At 40.9% G+C, this 17,910-nt stretch overlaps 1 protein-coding gene across 1 annotated transcript; it reads left to right on the plus strand.

Annotated features, from left to right (window-relative positions):
* Nucleotides 1-3,508: 3,508 nt before the first annotated feature.
* LOC119735440 (TWiK family of potassium channels protein 7-like) lies at nucleotides 3,509-7,390 on the plus strand. The gene is made up of 2 exons (XM_038209141.1): nucleotides 3,509-4,220; nucleotides 6,830-7,390. The coding sequence occupies exons 1-2, from the start codon at nucleotides 3,686-3,688 to the stop codon at nucleotides 7,318-7,320; spliced, it is 1,026 nt and encodes a 341-aa protein (XP_038065069.1). The 5' UTR covers nucleotides 3,509-3,685; the 3' UTR covers nucleotides 7,321-7,390.
* Nucleotides 7,391-17,910: the final 10,520 nt, after the last annotated feature.

Below are 17,910 nucleotides of genomic sequence, written 5' to 3' on the forward strand. Positions count from 1 at the left end.
TGACATCATCAATTTGTTTTTGACACACAGGATAAAGGTCTGTTTACTTTAAAGGTCATCATAATTTAATTTTGAAGCAATTACCGCACACTTCGCCGCACACATCAACTGATTATTCATTTTATCCATGTTTCAACCTGCCGTTAGAGGGTGCTGTAAGATTTTATGACGTCACAACCTAGTACAACCTAGCCACAGACTAACACCGTTGAAAGCAAGTTCACATCTGTTTCCAATTTCAAGGCACTTCTGGTTTGGACCGGAAAGAAGGGCCACGTGATTTTGCACGTAACATCAAAAATGAAAAAGCTGGATTATTCTATCATTTCCCGTAACAAGCAAAATCAGATCTGTCACAGTTGATTTTATATTGATTTTCAAAGATTAAATCTAGAAACCATTACCTACCAGAACGCTTGATCTATGTTAACTGTGCTATTTGAAGCATAAATCTGGATTATATCTCTTGCGGTTGATTTTTGAGCAATTTTTTTAAAGTTTAAAGATCTTTTCATTGTATCTTCCGGTCTGATAACGTCATCAATTTTTTCGCACATAGGTCTTGTTTGCATAAAGGTAATCATACCCATTCATTTTGAAGTGATTACCGCAAACTTCGCCACAAACATCAACTGAAAATTCATTTTAAACATTTTTCAACCTGCCGCTGGAGGGCGCTCTTACATTTTATGACGTCACCGGTAATTTTTTTTGTGCATTACTTTTGATTTCTTTTTCATTGGGGACCATGAGGACACATTTTGAGCGCCGCATAAGCAATTTGAACCATCGTGAATTCGGAGAACAGAGCCTAATTAAGCAAGTGACGAGAATTGAATTTTACAAAACAGGTTTTACAGATTTTCCTTCACTGTTACGCTTTTCAACGAAAAATAAAAGCATTTACGAATGGGAATATAAGAGTGATGAGTGACTCAGTCTTAACGGCCGTTTAATTCCTCACTGATTAGGCCGTGATGACTTGCAGGTCACAGGTCACGCAAAATCTATACAATCAGAGTGTGAATTCATCAGCGTATCCCAGCGTCCTGTTTGCAGGGCGAGGGTACGAGCGAACGGTGATCCCATTAACCCATGCCTGGATTTCTGACGTGTTTTGTGCAGGGAGGGCGCCCTTGTTAAAATGCGTCGGAGCCGGAAATCCGTTGCCCCTGTGGACGGTAATTCTGTCCCCCATTAAAAGTGTCCGGGGGGACAGAATTACCTAGGTAACAGTGTCCTCCCCGGCACGTTAATTCTGTCCCCCTTCAGGTAATTCTGTCCCTCCAGGTTTTTTTGTCCCCCTAGTTTTGCAACGCAGAAGGCCAGTTCTCTATATTGCTTTGATGAATTCAGTCTACAAACAAGGTATACATTTTTTACTTTTTAGTCTGACCTTCATGAAGATGAAAACAATTAACTTTTTGGTCTCTTTCTTAGATGTGAAAAATTAATGTGAACACAATGTTTCGATCGATTCGGACTGAATACGGTGAAAATACAGCAAGGGCCACCGTAGAATAGGGCTACTGTAGTGCATGACCGGTCATGCACTACAGTGGCCCTATTCTACGGTGGACGTCTCATTGATATAACGCCTACTTGGATTGGTCTGCGTTCCCATCGTAGCGCGTAACGAGATTTCCTATTGGATGAATTTCCTTAGTGTAGCGGGATAGCATTATGTACACATGCGATAAACACTGCCACAATCTTGCAGCATGTACTTGCGGCGATGCGCTCTCACGAACACGACTCGTATCATCGCATGGGTGATACTATGCTTGCACGGGGACACATTTACCAGGGGGACACTTTCAACGTTGGGCAGGGGGACATATTTACCAGGGAGGGGGACAGATCTACCTAGGTAAATGTGTCCCCCGGGACAGATTTACCGGGTCGCGACCCGGTAAATCTGTCCGGGGGACACATTTACCAGGGGGGACAGAATTACCTGCCACACCCCCACTTAAAAAAAAATCGGGAACAATACAACGCTAACAGGTGTTCAAGATATTCATTAAATTAAAACTTGATTTATTCTCTTACACTCTATGTTCATTTTTTAGGGTTACCCTATTTAGCTGATTCTCCCCATTCACAGATTATCACCCCTAAAAGTAGTCCTGAAACCCATCGCCATTTGACAAAGGACCATTCCATTGAAAATTGAGCACCTCTTGGGTCCAATTTCATCCAAAATTTTTAAGGATACAAGTTCAAAGACCAGTTCACAATCACAGCTAAAACCCATTGCTACAAACCCCCAAAGCATGGACTACAAAACTCTCTGTTAAGAGAGGATTTGAATACAAAATAGTGATTCGACTGGTGTAGGCATCTTTGCTCTAAATATCATCCCGTGCATGGTCTGCGACCTCACCGGTGACCTCTATTGAAAACAAGAGTTCAGAGGTAAGCGAAAAGCGCGGATTAATTTCACGCCTTAGTGCACCTTTTCTTAGGCTATTCCTTAAATATGAAACACACACATAGGTAAAGGTATACCAATCTACATATTGCGTTCGTTTGCTCTTGTAGATGGACAGCATAATGAGATACGATGCCGTCATGCATAATTAAGTTGGTACCATCATGTGTTGATTACCGACCGCTAATTTTTGTATCCACCAATTGCAGATGTTTTTTTTTTCCTTTATTGCAACTAACGTGTTAATAATACAGTCGACTCTCGTTAGTACAAACTCTGTTACTACAAAATTCTGGTTATAACAAACATAAAGCCTTGGTCCCAACTGTGCATTTAAATGCACAATGAATGGGACTGATGATTCTCTTAATACAAAATTCTGATATAACAAACAATTTGGCTAGGTCCGAACGAGTTTGTTATAACGAGAGTCGACTGTATAATGTAAAAATGTTTGTTCCACTACGGACAAGTGGGCTTACCTTTGCGTTGAAGGGGAAAGTAAAAAAAAAAGCGGCAATACTGCACCGAGAAATATTAAATAACTCCGACGGCTATAACATTTAAATGTGGATATAGATGTGTCTTTGAGAAAATCATTGTAGACCTATTGGCAGTCGCAACTCTAGGCACCTGCAAGAGTTTCAGTTGTTCCTACTTTTTTATCATGAGGCATTATATTCTTCTGTAGCATGGTATATGTCTAAATGTATTTTTTTATTCTAAATTTTTTATCGTCGATTTAACTTACATTTTAATTGTTCGTTATCCATTCGTGTATGGCAAAGAAATGAGGACCGGCCATAAATAAAGCTCCCGCATTAATATAAAAATACAAACATAAATTATACTGTGGATCTTTTATTAGTTTTACGTATAATGAAAATCATTTCAAAATGTCAATCAGCCAGCGTTGTTGATAAGATTGCAGAAACTGTTCATGCGTTTCACGCGTGCCACGCAATAGCAATTGGTGACTTCGCTCTGTACGCAACGTTGACGTACTAACAATAGAACGGCGGTACGTAGGCCTATATGCAAATAATTAGAACTGAATTTAATGGCCGTCCACACAATAAAGGTCGCTTTATACGCACACTGGGTATACATGTAATACGTTTCCTCGGAACAGTAAATTACATAACGGTTTGCCTGCTGAAACACGTCGCCGAAGGATTGTTGCACAGTTTTGTACACTGAAACGGACCGTTGGCAAGTGTATTTTGAAAGGCTGCTTATTTCTAACAAGAAATGGCAGATCGCGGTCCAGGCGAAGCTGTAGATTCTGCCCTGTCATACTCAGTCCTGGAGAATGACGCAGATATATACACCGGTCCCTCGGATGAGTATGGGCCCAGGATCAACTACGCCAGGGGAGCGGGCAGCGGTAAGTCGGGTCGGCTCTACCTGGGCCTCCGCGCCGCTGCACCCCATGTGATCCTCGTCACCACCTACATCGCCTTCTTGCTCGTCGGAGGAGCGTTCTTTTTCCTCCTGGAGGGCAAGGCTGGCGGGGCCGAGGATGTGGCCACGGATGTCGAATATATGGAGTACCAACTTGTCAAGGAAAGGATGGATAAGATGATGGACCATCTGAACCTGACCCAAGCTGAGATGGAGACCATGGGTAACTGGTCCCTTCTCTGGAAGGCCTTGGACTACATGGTCGAGGGGCCCTATGGGTTGGACTTCGACTTCGGACCAGACCACCACCGGAAGAGTGTACGAGATGAGTTATCGTTTGGTCGGAGTGTTATGTTCTGTGCAACAACAATCGCCACTATAGGTGAGTAAGCTTATATACAGGGTGAGTAAAAAAAAACGAATAAAAAAAACGAAACCCAAATGTCGGGATCATTGCTTTAGTGAAGTTCTAAATGTAGCACTTTCAAAATCTGGGATATAAAAGTTCAATTCATAATTTTTGTTTTAGTACAAGAATCATTTAAATCACTCATGTACTTTTAAAGTTAACGGACTTTTAAACACAAGCACCGTTTTAAAGTTCTGTCCACGAATCCACAAAAGGTGTGCGTTCTTTCAGCAAAACGAAAACAAATCACATAGGGATGTGTGTGAATTGTTTTCGTACATTACTGATTTGAATAATTCGTGTACTAAAAGAAAGCTTATGATTTTGGCTTTCACATCCTAGATTTTGAAAGTGATTCATTTAGAACTTCACTAAAACAATGGTCCCGACATTTGGTGTTTTTTTTACTCACCCTGTATAATACAAGACACTTTTCTCCATGTCGAGTCAACAGCCCTTGTTGACACCTTTAAAACGCTTTTGCCGCTCCCCATAGGTTCCGCCCACTGAAAAAAAACACTGTCGCGGTACAGCGCATGCACGGCGCGCGGCCATTTTGTTAGTCTCTGAAGGATGCACCCCTGTCTTAAAATAGACACCAGTGCTAAATGCCCATACTTCCAAATTCTTTTTTTTTTAAGTGCTATGAAAGCTCACAGGTATTTAAGGGAAAAATTCTGCCAACCGGACACCACTTTTTTCAATAAATTTTCTAGCGCCAAAAGTTACCTCTTTTATGGTTATTCCCTCCACTTTCCCTCCTCTACTCTCACCCCCTCCCCTCCTTAATTTCTATTTATCAATCAGTCGCTCACTTCTTCGAGATTCGAACCTCGAACGCTTGCTTGATACACGAGTCTCTTAACTGCTAGGCCGCGCACGATCGCTGTTGCAATGATCAATCTTTGGACGTATTTGAAGTATCCATTGAAATAAACTAAATATTCATGAGAAAATAAATATTCATAATGACGTATTGCACTATCTTTGGCCGGCTCATGCGACGTCTCATGCGACGTCATGGTTATCGATGTCATGCGTACAAAACGTACCGCTGTTCCAGACACTTCAATCAGTTTTGACCGGCTGCTTTCAACTCAGATCTGCACTACATGACTTTTTGTGTGTGACCAGGGGAACACAGGATCTTCAAGTTTAGATGTGGAAATATTACTGTTTTTATTCCTCAGTGGCCGCATGGCAGCAAAGGGCAGCAAAGCGCAGCCAGCGCTGTAACATCTTCTTTAAATTAAACGACTTTTATAACATGGGTGTGCTCTCGTTGGTGGCTAATACAAAACTGAACTGAAGAAAACTAAACCACAGGATGTTGGCCAGTGCCTCACATTCCTGGGCAGACCACATAGGGATTATGAATAAACAGAGCTATTAAGGGGGTGATAAAACAGAGTAACTAGTGTAGAAAAGCCAGAGTCCATCTAATGAATAATAATGAGGTACATGTAGTCAGGCCTCCTGCCTGGAGTTAATTACTTTCCCAGAAACCTGGAATGTGTGGTTGACCCACCCAGGGCTAAAGGACAGATTTTCTCACAATATAAGATGTACATAAAACAATGAAGATAATGATAATTTCAATACTTGGAAAATGCATGAACATAAAACCAATTCAAAACTTGTGAAAAAGCATGCAATTCCACGTACCGACTAATGGGTTACAAAACATTAATAAAACTTTCAAAAGAGATAGGAAAAGTAAAGGTGCCACAAAATATATGGTTGAAATATGCTTCAAATATTTCACCGGTTACATGTGCATGCAAAATGTGCTCCAAAAACACATTTTTACCAATTTTTTTTCGCATGTCCACTCTTTCCTGGATTCCACTTGGTTGAAATCACAAGGTGAGGTGAAAATTTGGATGTTTGGCGGCAGGTAAGTGGTGTCCGGTTGGCAGAATTTTTCCAAAAAAACGATCCATCCACAACATGGCAAAAAAGCGCCACTTTCGAGCCCAATTGCATCCAAAATGCCCAGAATTGGAAGCCCCAAGGCTGGGCCAGAGGTTCATTGCCATATCTCTTCGATTCCCCAATTTTATGGCTCTCAGAACTCTCTAATATAGAATATTTTGAGGGTATAACTTGTATAATTCATGAGCGCTCGGCGGATGGGTTGAAGTCTATTTACATGTGTGCACCCACATGGTTGCGGATTGGGTTGATCGGAGCGTAAGTGAGCCATAGTGCCAAAAAACATGCCAGGTTTGTGTTTTAAGAGAACAAATCTCTTCAAAAATGAAGTCTCCTTTTTTCACTTGCCAAAAACTCGAGGCCTTAATTTGCAGTTTTCCTCATCATTTTGCACCAGAGACTCGGAGAGTTTCAAGTTTTGAAACTCCGTGAACTAGACCGACACGTTTTCAATATTGTTTTGCATGGAACTGATTAAAAGCTGGGACTTAAACTTAACTCTTGAATTTAAAGACTGGACTACAAGTAAAAGACTAGCCGTGGCTGTTGTTTGAAACACCTCAATTGGACAAGAGTAAGCTTTCTCTCGTTCAAAGTTAAGCAATTAACCGGAAATTAATCCTTATCTCAATGCCTACCTCATTTAGGTTACGGCGACTCGATTCCACAGACTGCGACTGGGAAACTTCTTGTGGTAATCTTCTCGCTCGTGGGCATCCCGCTGACGTTGATCGTCTATGCTGACATCGGTAAACTCCTAGCCAAAGGTGTCTCCCTCCTGGTCGATAGGTGGCGCTACCGTGGAGGCGCCCCCAAGAGGCAGACTGACACTGATCCTGAAGCCCCCGTGATTTTGGTCCTGATAATCCTGGTCGTGTTCATACTGTTAGCAGCCGCCATCATGTCCTTGCTGGAGGGTTGGTATTACCAGGACGCCCTCTACTTCACCTTCATCACCTTGACAACCATCGGCTTTGGCGATATCGTTCCCATCAGCCACCACGATCACGTGTCATCCTTTATCTTTCTGTTGTTGTTTTTCCTGCTCAGCTTCTCCGTGCTCGCAATGTGTATTGTGCTGTTGTTACCCAAAACCATGGCACTCATCTCCAAAGTGGCTGGGAAAGTTGGTTTCTGAAATTGGAAAAACGGTGAAAATAAAGAGTCAAGGGCAATTCCACACAGTGGCGTAGCCAGGAATTTTTCATTGGGGGGGGGGGGGGCTGGAACATTTCATGGGTGGGCGTCATGTAGATCAATGATAATTTTTTAGAAACTCAAAATCTCAGTGGGGGGGGGGGGGGCGACATGGTTTCACGCCCCCCCCCCCCGTGGCTACGCCACTGATTCCACACCAAAGTGGACATGACATCAACAAATTCAAATGCATGTGACTTAAACAAATTTGGCGTCAAATGAAAGCTAAAAGTCTATATTTTCAAGATTTGAAGTCGGACTTTTAGTTTTGATACATTTCGGTACCAAAAAATAGGATTACGTAATAATCCTGTTTTAATCCTAAAAATGTGAGTAATAGTGATATGAAAGTATTCTACCAATACACACACAAAAATATGTACTAATGCCATCAATTTCTGTAATGAGAAAGTATTGGTCATGAAAAACCGACTGAAACATTTTTTTTTATGTTTTGCGTAATTGTTTCGCTTCAGTGACTTATTTCAATATTTCAGCCTTCGAAAATGTCCTTCCGTTACCGAAAATATACATATTTTTAATTTATTTTTAAAACTTGCAGTATGAATGCAATGAAAGTTATTGTGTAAAGCAAGTTTAGGTAGGCCTTCAATATGACATTATAACTGACACTTCTGTACTTCTCGTTTTTTAATTACTATTAATTAAATCACGTCCTTCCGTTACCAAATTGGTAACGGAAGGACGGTAACGGAAGGACAACTGGTATTTTTATCAAATGTTACGACATTTGTGCTCATGTTTGAAAAATGAAAGTCACTGCAAATACATGCATGTATAATGAGCATTGAAAGGACATTTATGTGACCCACCTTCACAAAAGCGGGATAAGCAGGGCAAGGTGTTCATTACAAAAGATGGCACAGGCATGTACAACATGTACTATGTACATGTACATGTATGTCGATGTTCCGGTACTTGTACATGTATGGAGTTGTTGCAGAAAATCAAATCATAAAGTTGCTGCCATCACCATTCATGGACAATAGAGAAAGATACAATTTCTGTGAAGCCATTCCAGAAACAAATTAAGTCCAAAATGAGATGGCAGAAAGTACCGGTACTATTGGGCACTTTCATTCAATTTACATGTGTAAGACATGTGAGTTGCAATTTTTGACAAATTATGTCTAAGTTAACAACTTCAGTTTGGATGTTTATAAGTTAACTATTGGTACTACTCTAAATCATTACAATTTGATTTCAAACATTGAATTTGGAGTTCAATTAAAAGCAACACCTAAAACATTTTTTAAAGCATAATGATTCTGAAGCCATCAGTTCTACAGGTACATGTAGATGTTTCTAACTTAAATGTACATGTAGGCTGGTCGCCCCCAACCCTTTAGGTAAACCACTGAACCTACCGGTATTATTATTAAAAGTTGTTGGTGAACATGTAACCAATATACTCAAGTGTTCAAATACTGTGTATTTAAACTTTTAAGGATTGAGGTGATGGGTTTGAAGTCTATTTCTGTAGTAGTCTTGTGTTCGTGAATTATGTTTTTTTGGTTGTTTTCGTTTTTCATTTATTATCATTAATTAGCAGGCACCTATCTTTATCTCAATAGTTTATTGCAGTGTTGTAGGTCTCGAGACCGGTCTCGGTCTCGAGACCACTTTTTGCCGGTCTCGGTCTTGGGAGCTGTAGTCTCGGTCTTGGTCTCGGTCTCGGTCCCCTTTGGTCTCGATATTTTGGCTGGTCTCGAGTCCAGACCAGCCAAAAAGTGAGGGGGGGGGGCGGATTCCGCCCCCGGCCCTTTTAGGGTTAAGTAAAGAATCAGTTTAGGGCAAATGTGACTGCAGTGTGATGCTAATGGACATGTCTCTCTTCACTTTCTAGTGAGTGAGGCATAGTCCAATAACCATTGCTCCTCTTCTTATTTCTCGTTTTTATTGTGGGATGATCTGTTGAAACAAGCACTTTATAGTCATCCTCATTGATTCCAAATACAACTGAGATTTAAATCTTATGAATCAAGACTGAAACATTATTTGTACCGTCAGATTTTGTATTTTGAATATGGGGAACAATTCAACTCTTTTTCCCTAGAAATACTGGTGATTTTTTTCTATTCTCCGTTTCAATTTTTTCCTTTATTCGTGGAGGCGGGAAAACGCTTTTTTTCCATTATATTTATTAATGGATATTCATCAATTCGTAGACCGTTAAATTGGTATTAGTGGTGGACAGCTGAATTTTGTGATCTCTTTATTAAAATAGACACGACTTGGGAATAGAGTATGCAAATTACGTGAAATGTTCACAGTTACTACTCAATAACATGTTCTTTATCCCAATTATGTTTTTTACAAAATGGAGCGTGCCATTTTTTTTTATCATGCGGTCACTTTCTTTTGGACTCGCCATGTATTCATCTTTTCATCTCTGATAAACACAAATTGGGCTACTGCCATGGTCACACAAAAATAGAGTCTAATTGCCTGCCTCGTCTCCTTCCTAAATGTCAATTGCATTTGCATGAGTCGAGAAGAATTGTGTTCCATTAATGGCTGTATGCTGTTTACCGTCCATCACAATAAACTATTAATATATTGGCAATATGTCGTACTTGTTAATCACTAAAACATTCAAGTAAATTGCCCAGCAAGGTAGCCGATGCGGGCGATACGATGGCACGGTACAAAACACAGTGAGGCGTGCGCACTGAGCCATGAATCCTAAAAGTACATCTCACCCACCACATTCAGTTTGTGACAGCGCCCTTCTATTGTGTCGGCCATATTCTCAAATAGGCTAATGACGATGATGACGGCGGGCAGATTAACAGAAGATAGATCAGGCAAATATGGTTCATCGATCTTCTATAGTATATGTAATGGTATTGACCTTAAACAAAAATAAATGGCATTACATTTCAGCCTTAGCCAGGCCTTCTTCAGAGGTAAATGACAGAGGAACAAGAAACAAACATGTAGGGGACACACAAACATGCAGGGTTGGAAGGAGAATCACAAAGAGGGAGGGGGGGGGCAGACCAATCCATATCTGGCTACCATCTCTCAATGTTTTGGTCTACATGTACAAATCTATATTCCATGACTGAAATTTTAAAAAATAAATCAATATTTTCTTGCTCCAAATTCTTTCCAATCAGGTTTACAAGGAGGTCCAATGTAAAATTAAAGTTGCATTTAAATATCCGTTAGTGGTCATTGCTGAAACCAAGGGGTGGCTGTGGAGTTTAGGGTCCAAGTTCCTATAACAGATGAAACATCTACCTTTAACTTTTTACTTTTGTCAAGTTTCAACATGTTCAAGTTTTGCAAAAACTAGTACAAATTGTCGTACTCCTAAGTTAGAGTTTCTTCATCAGATTTACACATTATAGTAGTTAAACAATATTAAAAAAAAAATTTTTTTTAAAAGTGGCACAAATATATAGAGTTCATCAAATAAGTTTTTTTCCCCCTTCTTTAAATTAGGTTGTTTCCAATTTTTTTAATTGATTGTGACACAATAACAAATTCTGTTGCCATGTTGTAATTTATGGCATGAAGCAAACACGAAGAACACTCGCATGACACAATTAAGCAGGTACAGGTGATTCCTAACTTTCAATCACTTCCTTCACATCCCCATGAACATCAACATCTGAAGGACAGACTGTTCAGCTGTAATTAGTGTCTTGTTGCTTATTTAGATTATTGTTATTTATTATCCGCGGTCTCGGTCTCGGACCATTTCGGTCTCGGTCTCGGTCCCGGTCCGCCTTGAAGGGGCTGGTCTCGGTCTCGGTCTCGCAACTTCAGGTCTCGGTCTTGGTCTCGGTCTCGGACTATCCGGTCTCGACTACAACACTGGTTTCTTGGGTATAATTATTTATGCCAGGTCTGCATATTGTTGATTTCACATTTAGTTACACATTTCAGCAATTTGTTTCACTTGTATAATTAGTGTAAATTCACATTTTGTTCCTGCTATAATTGAGTAAACCTTTTGTACTTCCGTTACCGTCCTTCCGTTACCAAATTATAATCCACTTATTATAAGACGTTGTAATTATATTACCGAAACTTTTAAATTCAAATGAAAGGTGGTATAGTATAGATAAAGCTTCAGGGATTCCATTTCCTACCTTTAAAATATAATTGCCCCATAAAATTCACAGAGTTTACGCAAAACACGTGTAAGTTGGAAAACCCTTGTCTGTTTTATCGTCCTTCCGTTACCGACCTCATTAATATTCATAATTCATGAACGAGAGGTATTCATGCCCCCCCCAAAAAAAAAGTGTGGAAATTGAAGGTAGCATTATAGCAATACAATTGTGACATGTGTTTGCTGTAACTAATAACAGTGTCTGTTATTGGAATTGCCCTCAAGTAAAAAAAGGAAACGGGAAACAATCCAAAACAAAATGTCAGGGGAAGGTGCTCACTGATAGTCGGAGATAGCAAGCCCGACAGCTGGATATATTGCACAGGTTAACCTTTGGCGACACTATATATTCTATTCGTGAAGTTAATACCCGTGTATTGTAACTATAGCGCCATCAGTTGACTTTATCTTTCATTTAAAATACAATTCTATATGCACGGTACCAGTTCACGAAATTTCTTGAAGTAAGTTTACACGTTATTAAAATGTACGCTTTTAAAATAGTTTGAATATCACCTCTGGTAGCCTCCATCATTTTAAATGCTCATTCATAAATACCTGAGACAGTTTACCCATTTCCATTGGTCGAGAGCCCGTCACATGGGTAGTTTTAAACGATTCATAAAACACCAAATGTTTTTAAACACCTTTTTTCCGGTGTCAAATGTATTTGGAATATTACGAAATCTGGTCCCTTTTACACTTTTATTGATTGAACGTTTACATTTAGAGATATATACATGTACATGTGTTTACCGTGTTTTTTTATACCAATGTACATAAGCGTAACAAGGTGTCCCAAAATAACCCAACCCCTCGAAGTGACAAAATCCACATTTGTGAATTTGCCATAGCCTGGCCTAACTCAAATATTTTTCCGATTGGAAAATGTACTGGTAATGAACTGAATTTGTCATATAAATAAGTTTTGCGATGTATTTTTAAAGCGGTGGAAAAGAGAGCGCTTTGAGGGTTCGGTTTATTAGGACACCATGTATAATTATCACTTAATAAACCAAACGAAATGGAATCTCATTCCATGGAGTTCTCAGTAAATGAAAAAGGGATTGTGATGAATGGTTGTGCGGCCCTCTGATTTTTATCTGCTTCCCTCTGACGTAACGAGTAACGATACTCTCCCCGTGCTGTTTTCGAGGCTCACCCCCGAAATATAGATTTTTTTAAATTGCTATTTTTCTAGCAATACAAAAGTTATTCCCTTTGAATGAGACATCGAACGTTTATTTATGGAATTTACTCTACAAATTTAGAATTTCTTTTGCTGCCCGGCAGAAGTTAAGACGTTTCTTTTGTGGGTTATATAGGCTACGCATGGACGCAAAAGAAACCAAATACATGTATAGACACTTTTATTCTAGAGGGTGGAAAGTAGGTTTTTCCGTTTAAATAAAACATACAAGTTGCAAATTCGTCTGAAGAAAAAAAAATATTATGTTGAAGGACACAGACAGAGCAACTTAATTTTTGGTTTTTTGTTTGTTTTTTGTTTTGTTTTGTTTTGTTGTTATCACCCGTTGTCATACTGCGTAAACCGAAAAGGGCCGAGGGGGAAAAAGGGGAGGGGATTCACTCTCTATTGTAAAAGTTTAGCACTGTGCTAATGTTACATAAGAAGTTTAGAATGGGAAATGTCGGCTCAGTTTTAATCATGCGCATGCGCTCCTTTTCTGGTTTGATTGAAGCGAAGTGCGGGGGGGGGGGGGAGCTTGATGGCTGGATACAATCCTCCAATGGGGGCGCTGTTCAAAGCAGACGATCAAGGACACTATCGGGAAACACGATTTTGCCGACGACAGGACGATTTGGCAGACAAAAACGACTAAAGTGTGTGGGGTTGTTTTTGCATTCAATAGGGGATCCACGATTGAAGGTGTTTACATCCGTGTATGGGTTTGAGTTTGTTTCTGCATTCAGTAGGGGACGTTGAACAATAGAGGACAATAGGGTTCCCAGTAGCGGATCCAGCTTTTGATGGGGGGGGGGGGGGGGAACCGCACATCCGTGCTGAAATGTAGACATTTTTTTATCCGGACAATAAAATCAAAACAAAGGGGGGGGGGGGGAGGGCTGTTACCCATCTTCCGAATGGGGGCGCTTTTCAAAACTGACAATTATTATACATACTGCAAATTATATGCCAATTTTCACGGCGCATTATAATAGTTTTTTGAGCGGGTTTTATTTTTTGGGGATTGATGTCAGAACTCTCTAACCATTTATTGAAATAATTGCTGAATAAAATTGTTGCTAAAAAAATCCGCCAGGAAGGGGGGGGGGCAACGTACCCCCTCTGCCCCCCCCCCCCCTCACTCTAGATACGCCACTGAGGGTTCCCAATTTTGATTCGTGTGCAAAACATAATGGAGGTTTTCCTAAAATGTTAAGAGTACATACAAAAGAGGGACAATAGGGTGTCTCCGATTGAAGGCAAATACACACTGTACTTGTCTGCGTGTTTATGGTGTAAATATCGAGGACACACGATTACAGATCGTGTACAAAACCAATGAGACTGAGAGCTGTTGTAAAACAAAATTATTATACACACAATGCCACATCGAATCAATGACGTTGGCATGGCGACGGGATTGGACACCGGCAAGGCTATGATGAACAAGGGCGGCTCCAAAACACATTTTTTTGGGGGGGGGGGCAAACAAAACAATTTTGGCCCATCGAAAAGTGGGTCCAAAGAATTAGGGCGTGGGTTCGGGCCCGCTTAAGAGCCCCGAACAGCAGCGTATCCAGCTTTTGATGTCGGGGGGGGGGGGGGCAAACGCACATCCGCGCCGAAATGTAGACAAATGTTTTTTTTCTTTTTTTTTCAGGACACTTGCCCTCCGTAAAATCAAAAAGCGGGGGGGGGGGGGGGAGGTGATGGTAACCCATCTTCCAAATGGGGGCGCTCTTCAAAACTGCCCCTGCCCCCCCCCCCCCCCCCGGATACGCCACTGGCCCCGAATAATTTGTGGATTCAAGATGCTCTGTGGTGCGATCTGAGGCAATTTCTAAACACTAGTAACCATTTTTTTCTGAGGAAACAATTGGGTTTGTTTTCTTTTGGGGGGGGGGGGGGAGAGCTATGGCCCCCGTTGCCCCTTGCAGGGGCGGCGGAACACTTTTCAAACGGGGGGGGGGGAGGGAAAGAGGCACTTATCCAGAAAAAGGGGCACCTTCCGTTGGTGCCCAAAAGGTGGGTCCACAAATTCATAGCATGGGCGAGATTAAGGAACGGGGGTAAAAATGGATTTAAGATGCTCTGTGGGGCACTTTTGCTTTTGATGGCCAGCTCAGTGATCATTCTATTCGCGTGAGGAGGGGCACTTTTTATAGGCCACTTTCCATGAGAGAGGTACAATTTTAATGTTGCATGCGGGGCACTGACACAATTGTGCTTTCGAGGGGTAGTTTTCCATCTCGCGAAGGTGCACAATCTTGTTAATGCGAGAGGGGGAACTTGTGTTTTTGAGGGGCAGTGTTCCATTACAAGAGAGGAGACGATTTTATTTGTAGCGCGATCATATGCTTTCATTGTGTGCGTTTGAAGGGCACTTTTGTTTCATCGGGGGGGGGGGGGGCACATTTATGACCGCGAGAGGGGCACTTTTGTTGGCCTGAGGAAATTTTGGGGGCAAGTGCCCCCCCCCCCCCCCCCGGTTCCGCCGCCCCTGGGCCCCCTTGATTATGACAGCAACTCGTACTTACTGCGTGATGGTCGGTCAGTGCGAATGGAAGGAACGATGGAAGTATGATCTATCCTTAGAAATAGTACCTCATGCTTCGATTTCAAAATACCACCCCGATTCAAAAGAATCTTTGCTACACTCATGAGTGTGTAACCAATATACTTCATGCACAACGGTCACAGCGGACAGTTGGCCGCAAACAGCAGGTTATGAAACTATTAATTACCTATGAGAACCTTGCAGGTGCTTACAGCATGGCCTGAAACATTATTTCCGTGTCGATATGTCCTGCATGAAAAATCGATTACCAGTGTCACTTCAATTCCCGGAAGTATCCTTGAGGCATCTCCGTCAAGTAGTGGATTCTCATTCTCCACTTTGAGACCATGACATGCCGAAAAAACGGAGGTTCTGCTCTATAAAGTTTCAGTCCAGTGGTCAGAAAATATTGTGATTTTCGTCCCCCCCCCCCCGGCATATTTTCAACCCCCTAGCAAAAATATTTACTGAGAATGGCTGGAGAAAATGAACACGGTCATAATAATCTATCTTTCATGCGAACTTTTCCATGTAATATAAACGACATAGCAATAAGAATACGGGTTGTCTGTAATAAGTACATGTAGTGCCTTGTAGACTTCAACGTCAAATAATTAACTCACCACTTCATAGCACTATATTGTAAATGTGTGTGAAATTCAAGTGGAGACATTTTCGGTGTCGCTTGCTTCGTATAAGAAGAAAGAAGTGTCATTTCTACTGCGATCGTCTGACCTGATGCTCACCATGGTGATTATTTTGTTATAGAGAATCAAAACCCCAAAAAGGAAAGAAATGTTGTTCAGTGATTCGAGATCCTGTATTCAGGGCTGCTCAAACAAATACATACAAAGCGGTATTGGTTAAGATATTAAAATCGCTAGATGTTAATGAACTTCTGAAATCAATAACCAAATCGGTGGGCACCTTGTCAAATTTACCCTGTTTCATTTGTAGCATGCGGTTGGTCGGTTGTCAAAATGAACAGTGAACTAATAGCCATGGCGTTTTGATTATTAGTTTGCAGCCCAAGTTGTTGTTATCAAAGCCGTATTCTCTTTAAGATATAAATTAGAAATACTTATCAATCTTATTGAATTTGATATTTCAAGTTTTACTTAATAGCTCAACTTTTGGTTACCAAGGCCATCTATGACGTACTCTGAACTTAATAAACTACGGGTCACTGATTTTAATTGTGCGTTCTCACACGGACGGGTTTTTTGTTTAATTTCAAGGATTCTTGACATAACTCGGGGTGAGGGAATTTTTTTTCCGGACACTTGGCATCCGAAAATCAATGGGGGGGGGGGGTGTTTCGTACCATTTTCAAAGAGGGCGCTGTTCAAATCCGACGATTATTATCACTATATATAGTACAGGACAGTTACGGACAGTTACAGGACAGTTACGGACTTAGGTTTCCATTAAGGGAAAGTTTCGGTTAACACTCGGTCGCAAACAATGTTCATCACGCGGCAATTTTTGCTGGTAATTAAGACATTGGAGAACTTTGCTCAGAATTACGTCATTTTAGGCCACTGACATTACGTGTTTGCCACGAAAGGATTACAGTTGGACAGTTCGTGTAAAGTGGAATGTAATAAGAAGCTCATAATTATTTTGTAACGTCATTTACTGCTGGGAAACAAGTACCCCCCCCCCCCCGGCTGTCGCTTCAGATCATGGAGGAATAAAAACATTCTTCCATGTTCAGACGGTATACAAACGAGCTTTAAACATATAATAATCTATTAAGCATGGATCTATACTTAATTTTAGTGCTGTCGAACGGCGAGATATCCTGCGTCAGGTACAGCGGCATTCAGATCGAAATAATCATTCGGTGATATGACAGAAACAAAATAATTTATGGTATACCTATACAAAAATCTCTCATACTTGCTAATTTTTTGGACTTACATTTGTATTTATATTTTTTTTAAACAAGACTTTCGTCGGATATACACTTTATTAAATTTAGCATATTTTTCGGTTCCCACTCTGTGACAGCATACACGTTATATTTTGTGTCAATTCCTCAATGTTTTTGTCTAATTCTTGATAAGCTAAATTTCGAATGCGTTGGGCCGACTAAACAATTTTCATCAACTTCGATTGAAGAAGTGAAGTTTTGGCGAACTGCCTCGCTACTATCGCCTATACGTGACATAATAATTTCCGTGTGGCGAAGCCGCATTTCATGGCATATCACTCTTGTTTACATTTTAACGCCGTGCGTCGTGCGTGAATCAAAGAATGCCAGTGTACTTTTTTGTGTTCGTCGGTCGCATCCGCGAAGTGCTAGCTAGCTAGTCACGTATGTGTGCACAGTCCATAGACGATACGTCATTTCGTGGTGCACTGTACCCGATTTAGAATATGAAAAGAAACCTGTCCTTGCCTGTGCTGTAGGCCGCCCATGCATGTTACGCTCGACATGACTAAGCTATTTTTGTGTCACAAAACCACTCTTTGTATTTAAATAAACACAGAAAAGTACGTAGTATTAAAGTTAACGGTGCTCAAAACCAACTTCGATGGCTAGAAGTATCCCGAAGCATTGAGGGGTTAAGTACATGTACATCAAAACTGCATGCATGCTGTATCGATTTTTGTGGTTTATGGATGCGTAACC

Source organism: Patiria miniata, unplaced genomic scaffold, assembly GCF_015706575.1.
Source record: "Patiria miniata isolate m_02_andy unplaced genomic scaffold, ASM1570657v1 HiC_scaffold_10, whole genome shotgun sequence".
NCBI lineage: Eukaryota > Metazoa > Echinodermata > Asteroidea > Valvatida > Asterinidae > Patiria > Patiria miniata.

Bases quoted from the DNA above. Each gene is read 5' to 3' on its own strand.
- LOC119735440 (XM_038209141.1), top strand. From the start codon at position 3,686: ATGGCAGATCGCGGTCCAGGCGAAGCTGTAGATTCTGCCCTGTCATAC. The intron at 4,221-6,829 runs GTGAGTAAGCTT...TACCTCATTTAG, and splicing joins AACAACAATCGCCACTATAG to GTTACGGCGACTCGATTCCA.